The sequence below is a fragment of the Emydura macquarii genome, unplaced genomic scaffold (genome assembly GCF_026122565.2).
Source record: "Emydura macquarii macquarii isolate MOO-44397 ecotype Brisbane River unplaced genomic scaffold, CSIRO-AGI_Emac_v2 contig_614, whole genome shotgun sequence".
Lineage (NCBI taxonomy): Eukaryota > Metazoa > Chordata > Testudines > Chelidae > Emydura > Emydura macquarii.
In genome coordinates, this window is record NW_027130751.1 from 351 (window position 1) to 9,274 (window position 8,924).

The window sequence follows — 8,924 nt, forward strand, 5'->3', positions numbered from 1 at the left end:
TTTTCCTCCTAGTGAGAATGTTTTTCCTAATGTCCAGCCTAAACCTCCCCCTGCAACTTGAGACCGTTGCTCCTTGTTCTGTCATCTGCCACCACTGAGAACAGCCTAGCCCCATCCTCCCTGGAACCCCCTTTCAGGTAGTTAAAGGCTGCTATCAAATCCCCCCTCATTCTTCTCTTCTGCAGACTAAACAAGCCTAGTTCCCTCAGCCTCTCCTGATAAGTCTTGTGCTCCAGCCCCCTCATCATTTTTGTTGCCCTCCACTGGACTCTCTCCAATTTGTCCACATCCTTCCTGTAGTGGGAGATCCAAACCTGGACACAATACTCCAGATGCAGCCTCACCAATGCTGAATAGAGGGGAATAATCACTTCCCGTGATCTGCTGGCAATACTCCTATTAATGCAGCCCAATATGCTATTAGTCTTCTTGGCTGCTAGGGAACACTGCTGACTCATATCCAGCTTCTTATCCACTGTTACCCCAAGGTCCTTTCCTGCAGAACTGCTGCCTAGCACGTCGGTCCCCAGTCTGTAGCAGTGCATGGGATTCTTTCATCTCAAGTGCCGGACTCTGTACTTGTCCTTGTTGAACATCATCATATTTCTTTTGGCCCAATCCTCCTATTTGTCTAGGTCACTCTGTATCCTATCTCTACTCTCCATCATATCTGCCACTCCCGCCAACTTAGTGTCATCTGCAAATTTGCTGAGGGTGCAATCCACTTCATCCTCCATATCATTAATGAAGATGTTGAGCAAAACTGGCCCCCAGACAGACAAACTGGCCCCTGGGGCACTCCACTTGTTACCAGCTGACAAATAGACATCGGGCCATTGATCACTACCCATTGACCCTGATGGTCTAGCCAGCTTTCTAGCCACCTTATAGTCCATTCATCCAACCCATACTTCAGTAACTTGCTGGCAAGAATACTGTGGGAGACCGTATCAAAAGCTTTGCTGTAGTCAAGGTATATCACTTCCACCTCTTTCCTCACATCCACAGAGCCAGTCATCTCACCACAGAAGGCAATCAGGTTGGTCAGGCGTGAGTTGCCCTTGATGAATCCATGTTGACTATTCTTAATACCTTCCTCTCTTCCAAGTGCTTGTAAATGGATTCCTTGAGTACCTGCTCCATGAGATTTCTGGGGACTGAGTTGAGGCTGACCGGTCTGTAGTTCCCTGGATCCTCCCTCTTCTCTTTTTTTGGTGATGGGCACTAGATTTGCCTTTTTTCCCAATCTTCCCGCTCCTCCACCAGTCGCCACAAATTTTCAAAGGTAATGGCCAATAGCTCTACAATCACATCAGCCAACTCCCTCAGCACCCTCGGAGGCATTGCATCTGGCCCCATGGGCTTGTGCATGTCCAGCCTTTCTAAATAGTCATGAACCTGTTCTGTCACCACTGAAGGCTGTTCACCTTCTCCCCATTCTGTACTGCCCAGTGCAGTAGTCTAGGAGCTGACCTTCTCTGTGAAGATAGAGGCAAAAAAAATCATTGAGTACTTCAGCTTTTTCCACATCATCTGTCACTAGGTTGCCTCCCCCATTCTGTAAGAGACCCACACTTCCCTTGAACTCCTCCTCCGTGTTGCTAACATAACTGTAGGAACCCTGCATGTACCTTGCTAGCTGCAACTCCAGTTGTGCTTTGGCCTTCCAGATTTCACTCCTGTATGCTCGAGCAGTATTTTTATACTCCTCTCTAGTCAGCTGACCAAGCATCCACTTCTTGTAAGCTTCCTTTTTGTGTTTATTAAGCAACTTAAGCTTAACTTTATTAAGCAACTTACTCTTGCTAAGGCTGTGAGGACTTGCTCGTGTACAAAGCAAAGACACTAATTCTTACAGGCCTGGGCTGATAGGTCTCTTGCATTTCTGCATTATTAACCTTATCTTTTATCCTGTAATCAGCATTTGGACTTCACTGCCCTCTAACAGTAATAGGCTTCTCGATCCTCCACTAACCATTGGATAATACTGCATTCCTAAACCATAATATTCACTAGCACAATTACTTATACCTAGACTTTCCGCACCTCCACCTGTTATAGACTTCCCTTCACAATCTACCATAAACAATTCCCTATTCACAAATCATACCATTTTTGTTCCTCAGTCAATGATAGTATTCTACCCTTTTCACTCACCATAAGATCATTTTGCATATATTCACCATAACATCCTCTCAGCTCAGCTAATGAAACCTGAATATAATCCCTCCCATCAACCCATCATGTTACCTCTTCAATCCAAGGCTTCAGGGAAAGATCAGGGGAATAGGAAGGCCTCAGGGCACATCCTACAGGTGAACATGGTTTGGCTGTAGCATGAGAAGACAATTTCAGTGTCAGTCACCTGTCATCTCTTTTCTCAAGAGTCTCAGCAAATGACAGTGGCCTGGGGTTGAATGAGCCTCACTATTTATTGAAACAGATAACCTAACATGGCAACAAAGACAACTTGGAGTTACAACACTGATTATCTCTGCCAAAAGCCTGTATCATCTGAAGAAATGAGTGAAAACAATAAAAACGTAGTTGTGTGACTAATACCTTTAGCTTTAACATGAATTTGAGTCAGGTGAGTTCATGAATATCCCAGCACTGCAGACATGAAGGCTCATGGAAATGGTGAACATGAAGCAGTTGGCCCAAGGGAGGTGAGTGCTGCCTTCCAACAGAAAGTCAATGGATGTTCGGTGTCTAATTACCACAGGACCAGTTGAAAATCACATCCACACTGTGGCTCCAGCAGCTAACTAAGGTCAGGTCATGACCTCAAGGCAGTGTTCAGTGTCCCAATTCACTTGTCCGTTAAATGTTAATGTTATTGCCTGCGTTTATCTGTAGCCGGCTGAAGGCTGTTTGCATTATCTGTGTATCTTGTTTGATGTGTATTAGTGCAACTGAATTAGCCTGCTGTTGCAACGTTCTTTCTCATTTCTGTATCCTGGATTTAAATCAAAGGATGCTTTGCAGTTAAGGAAGAGTTTTCTTCTTGTCGTGGTGTTAATGAAAACGAATGAAATGCTCTGGATTATTGTCACTAAATGCATTATCTATATCTCTGTAATGAAATGGGCCATAAACTAGAATTGGAGCCTTACAGCTTTGAGTGAGAAGACTGTTAGCTTCAAAGCCTGGGTCATTACACTGGAGAATGGGAGATCCACAAGCTTTGTCTGTTTTCAGTGACCAAAGCAAGATCCATGGTGTGCTGAAAGGGATTGATAGACTGTTTTCAGCTAAAAAAAGGTACACTGGATGGGATTCTCTGATCTTTTTGGATGCTGCCAGGGGAGTTTCCAGATACAAGACAGAGCTCCCCAAATCCACTTGGGTCAACCCCGAGGAACTCATGAAGACTCTAAGAGACTGACTTCTCTGCTACCATTTGGACAACACAATCTGATCCAGCTGTAATGTATTTTATCTGCTTTAACCTCTCGATGATTCTCTCATTTCTTTTTCTTAGTTAAGAAATCTGTAGTTAGTTTACGAAAGAATTGGGTGCTGTGTTGTTTTTGGTAAGAACCTGAGCACCCAGTGATCTAGGATGAGCAACCGATCCTTTGGGGTTGGAAGAATCTAGTTTCTATGATATCTGGTTTTCATAAACCTTTATCACAAATTCCTATTTGTCTGCGTGGTAAAGAGAAGCTAGAGAGTATAAGGGGACTGTCTGTGACCATGACAGTGATATATAGTGATCCAGGAGCACACTTTCATTACTGGCATGGTGAAATCTAATGATGGAATATACCCCCAGTCTGGGGTGTCTGCCCTGGTTTCTGATGTCTGACCTACGTTTGGCACACTTAGCTGTGAGCCACTCCGGGCACCGTGATACAAACCCCCTCATTAAAAAAAAATAAGCAAACTTAAGCATGAGTTTAGCTGTAAGCCATCAGTGATATTTCTCTCATGTTTACTGTTAAGCACCATATTTTTTTTAGATCAGTGCCTTAGATCAAAATATTCAAAGAAGAGTTTTAAATTCATAATCATTGAGTGTTTGGACAAGACGTTATGACAGTTTGAACCAGCTGAATTATTATTTTTTAATTAAACCAGTTGTAATAATCCATTGTAACGAAAAAGGCCAGGGAAACGGGGCATGCTAAAATGTGTCAAGCCAAAACAGCTCAAGGCTCACAGACAATGTTTATCATGAGGTTCTTGTAAATGAGCTATGGAGTAAGAAAGATTCACATAAATTCTTAGGTGAATAACACCAAATAATGAATACTTTCAAGGAAATCATTGATCTGGATATCAACAGTCATGAACAACAAAAAGACACAATAATTGGCTTTTATTATCTAGCTATCTAGCTATCTAGCAAGCTAGCTATCCACATACTCTGCTTTTATTTAATGTGTATATAGGGTACACAAATACACACAAACCTGGTAGGCACGCTCTAAGGTTACCTTAGATGTTTTTGAAAATCCCACTAAGCACCTAAATACGTTTAAAAATGGAAATTCTGAATAAAGATTTGATTCACAATCCTCAAAAGGACATTGTTGAAATGTTTTGTTTTGATCATGTTGAAGTGAAACGACCCTTTAGAATTATAGTAGAATAATAAATATTAAATGCAATATATTAAAATATTAAGTATAATGTAAAATAACATATATTAAAGTATATATAATGTATACATATAATCATGTATCACATATTACATTTTAATATTTTACAACGTAATAGAACATACAAATAATAAGAACATAAGTACGGCCATACTGGGTCAGACCAATGTTCCATCTAGCCCAGTATCCTGTCTTCCAACAATGGCCAATGCCACGTGCTTCAGAGGGACTGAACAGAACAGGTCATCATCAAGTGATCCATCCACCCTCATAGTTTCTGTCAAACAATCAAAACAAAACAAGAAATCTGGAACAAAATGAAATGGGAAAGTAGATTAACAAAATATTAGGTTTTGAATATTTTTGTGTGGAACATTTTGCCCAAAACCGGCACATTTCTGTAAGTTATTTGAATATCAGCAAAACAGCATTTTGCAAAAGAGAATGGTTTCAACAATTTTTTCGGCCCATCTCTACATCTATTATTACAACAGGTGCTTTCCTTTGTTTTCAACCTCCCAGGTCCCTGCTGAAGTGTGTTGAAGATATGGAGAAGGGCCACCAGACCTGTGTGGCTGAGACAGAGTTGCTGGGATCCTCTGATTTCCAGTCATTCCAAGTCCTCCTCTTTCTGCTTGTGTTCACCTTGTATGTGATGGCCGTGGTGGGGAACACTCTGACTGTTATCGTCACGATCTCTGACTCTGCCCTTCACACCCTCATGTATTGCTTCCCTAGGAATTTATCCTTCCTGGTATATCTACTACACCTTAGTTACCGAGCCCAAGATGCTGGTGAACCTGCTGTCAGAGACCTAGACCAACTCCTTCGCGGGCTGAGGCGCTCTGATGTGTTTCTTTGTTCCTTTGGCATCACGGAGTGCTGCCTCCTCTGTGTCATGGCGTATGACCGATACGTGGCCATATGCCATCCCCTGCAATACACCCTCATTATAAACCAAACCCTCTGCGCTCAGATAACAGCTAGTTCCTGGACCATTGGAATCCTGGTGGCGTTTGGACACACCCTTTCCATATTTATGCTGCCTTTCTGTAGGTCTAATAGAATCAGTCATTTCTTCTGCGACATTCTCCCTGTGATGAGACTGGCCTCCACGGACACCTGCAAGAATGAAGTTGCTCTTACTATTCTTACGGTGTTCCTTTCGCTGGTTCCATTTTTGCTCATCCTCTTGCCCTACATCCGCATCATTTCCACCATCCTGAAGATGCCCTCAGCTGAGGGCAGACGCAGACCCCTCCCATGGTCTGATCTCACCCCTTCCGTGAGTCCCATGTTAATCAGAGTTTCCAGCTGGGTAGAGTCGCTCCTTCCCTCTTGCTTCTTTCTGTCTGTCCTGTTTGTGTCCATGTTCGGTCTCTCACTGCAGAAAGCAAAATTGTGCTGTTCACCAGGCCCCTGTCTCTGTGCCATGGGTTTAAATTGTGACGTTCCATTCTCTAGCTGCCTGTTTTCCCAGGACAAGGTGGGGAATTCATTCAAAGACCATAAAAATCAATGATCCCCAAAAGCCTAGTCTTGATGGCTCTCAGTGGTGGTCCTTCAGCCAGGTGTCAAACACCTGTCCCAGCCAGAGCAGCTGTCTGGAATCCAGCACAACATGCAGCCCCTGAGAGACAGCAGAAATGTGCTGTCAGCTTGGCAATAATTCCACAACACAGAGCTTAGGATTCCATACCTTGGAGTTACACAAGCAAGCAATAAACCAACAGCCGGTATAACACAATCAGAGTTTATATGCCCAAAAGGAGAAGACTCAATGACCTCATCAAGTTCACTAGACTTTGATCTGGCTGCTGCTTTTATGTGGAAGGTACTCAGCTAACCCAGGGATGGGTGGCAGTACAGAGACCTGAGAGAGACACATAGATAGATAAACAGATTCCAATCTTATTTCCATTCGTGTAAAACTACAGTAACTCCATTGACCTGAGTTTGTGTGTGTTAGAAATAACCAAACTGGTTGTCCCTGGGGCGGATTGGGGAGATGGAAACCTTTATTGCCTGCTCGTTCCACCTTGACGCCGCAAGTGAGCAACGGGGGGGTTACTTTACAGTATCCATACCAGTATGTAAATGTATACATTTCCAGCAACTCCCCATAGACCCTTATTTGGTTACATTGACACCTACAAAATGAATATTAACAACTACATGATGAATACAATTATACCCACCCTGTTTGTTGTTTACAGGATTACCATACAGAGGGCAGGCACACCACCTTAAAACCTATTAATTTTACAGCAACATTCTTTGAAGTAAAGGTATGCCAAGGGGGAAGGAAGATAACGCTTTCTTCCCACCCTGGCCTTGTGCAGGAGTGGTGATAGTTAGCCGCATCCCCTACACAGATGGCCAGGGAGGGAGAAAAGAAGAGAGATAACAGACTTTAACTAGAATTCACACCAATTAATGGAAACAAAGTTTCCCCATGCCTTTAGTCCGTTCCCTGTAACTTAGACCTCACCATTTGTCCAGCTTTTAACTCTTTACTCTCCTACAGTGTGCATTTTTGCTACTGTAAATACCCCTTTGCATGTAAAGAGATTGCAAAGCATGTTCTCACAGAGACACTAATGTCACCTATTGATTACATTTCTATACAGACACAGAATGAAATCACAGTCAGAGGAAAAAGATGGAGCTTTAATTTTTAGTGGATAACCACCACCCTGTCAGTTTTCACAGTGAAGCTTTGATCTCCTTGTTTCTCATGCTATAGATGATGGGATTCATTACGGGAGGCATAACGGAATAGAAAACAGCCACCAAGAGATACAGCCATGACGTCATGCTGGAGAGGGGTTTCAGGTAGGCATAGCAACCAGTGCAAACTAGCAAGGAGAGCACACTGAGGTGAGGCAGGCAGGTGGAGAAGGCTTTGTACCGGCCCTGCTCAGACAGGATTCTCAGCACTGTGCTGATGATCTGAACATACGACACAATTATAAAAGCAAAGCAACATAAGACTAAGCCCACAATAAAGAGAATGACCCCCGTTTCAATGAGGTAGGAGTCAGAGCAGGTCAGCTTGAGTAGCTGGGGAATGTCACAGAAGAACTGATCCACCTTGCTGCCTCTGCAGACGGATACTGCAAATGTGTTCCCAGTGTACAGGGCAGAATTGAGAACACTGCTGGCCCAGGCCCCGGCTGCCATTTCGACACAAGCTCCCCTGTTCATCACTCTCTCATAGTGCAGTGGCTGGCAGATGGCAACATAGCGATCGTACGCTATGACAGTGAGAAGAAAAAAATCTGCTCCCAGCAAGAAGAGAAGGAAAAACATTTGGGTGACACATCCAGCGTAAGAAATGGACCTGGTGTTCATGAGGGAATTGGCCATGGATTTGGGGATGGTGACAGACATGGAGCCAATGTCTAGGATGGACAGACTGATCAGGAAGAAGTACATGGGGGTGTGAAGGTGGCGGTCGAGGGCTATGACTGTGATGATAAGAAGGTTCCCCACCAGGGCTGCCAGGTAAATCACTAGAAACACCACAAAGTGTAAAATCTGCAGCTCCCGCACCTCAGAGAATCCCAGGAGCAGGAACTCGGTCACGGTGGTTCGGTTGGACATTTTCTTCCTCAGCACATTGTGTCCTGCCTGCAGAGGGAAGGAGAAGGGCAACGGTGAGGATTAGAGTGACCGAGGGAATGACCCTGATTCCTCTCTCCATAATAACTGACGATGTGACTGTCCAAGCACAGCCCTGATCACATCCACCGAGCAGGGGCGGTGAGGGCTCCTCACTGTGGGGCATGAGATGACTAGTCCGGTGCGTTATCCCACTGATGTCAAGTCTTGGAAGCTGGGTCAGTTCACACCTGTGAAGATCTGAGCCACGACCTGGCTTGACAAAATGCATTAAGAAGATGGAACAAGGTACACGATGAATCCAGCAAAGAAAGTCCTTCTATTGTGACCAACCGCAGGCTCACAGCTTGGGCCTGGAACCGAAACTGTAAAACACCAGCACAGCCTCAGTCCCATAGCAAGGGAAATATGACATGGACTCACCCAGCGTCCGACATGACCACTCGGCTGTGATGATTCCACATAGACGGCCTGCTGCCAATTCATACATTGATTTATGGCCCCAAGTGCCAGCCACGCTTACAAAGCTGTGTCACGATGGGCTAGTGGCACAGCTCAGTTACTGCTGTGCTGTATCATTTGCCTTTGTGACTTTGTGTCTGTGCTGTGTGGGTCAGTGGAAATCAGGACACCTGGGTTCTGTTCTTGGCTCTGCCATTGTCCTGCTGTATAACCTTCAGCCAGTCATTTCCC

General features: G+C 44.3%; 1 protein-coding gene across 1 annotated transcript; it reads right to left on the minus strand.

Moving 5' to 3' along the window:
- Nucleotides 1–7,313: 7,313 nt before the first annotated feature.
- Nucleotides 7,314–7,919, minus strand: LOC137148221 (olfactory receptor 14A16-like). Its single transcript, XM_067540864.1, has one exon. The coding sequence runs from the start codon at nucleotides 7,917–7,919 to the stop codon at nucleotides 7,314–7,316; it is 606 nt and encodes a 201-aa protein (XP_067396965.1).
- Nucleotides 7,920–8,924: the final 1,005 nt, after the last annotated feature.

Coding starts and splice junctions, on each gene's coding strand:
- LOC137148221 (XM_067540864.1), bottom strand. CDS start 7,919: ATGTTTTTCCTTCTCTTCTTGCTGGGAGCAGATTTTTTTCTTCTCACT.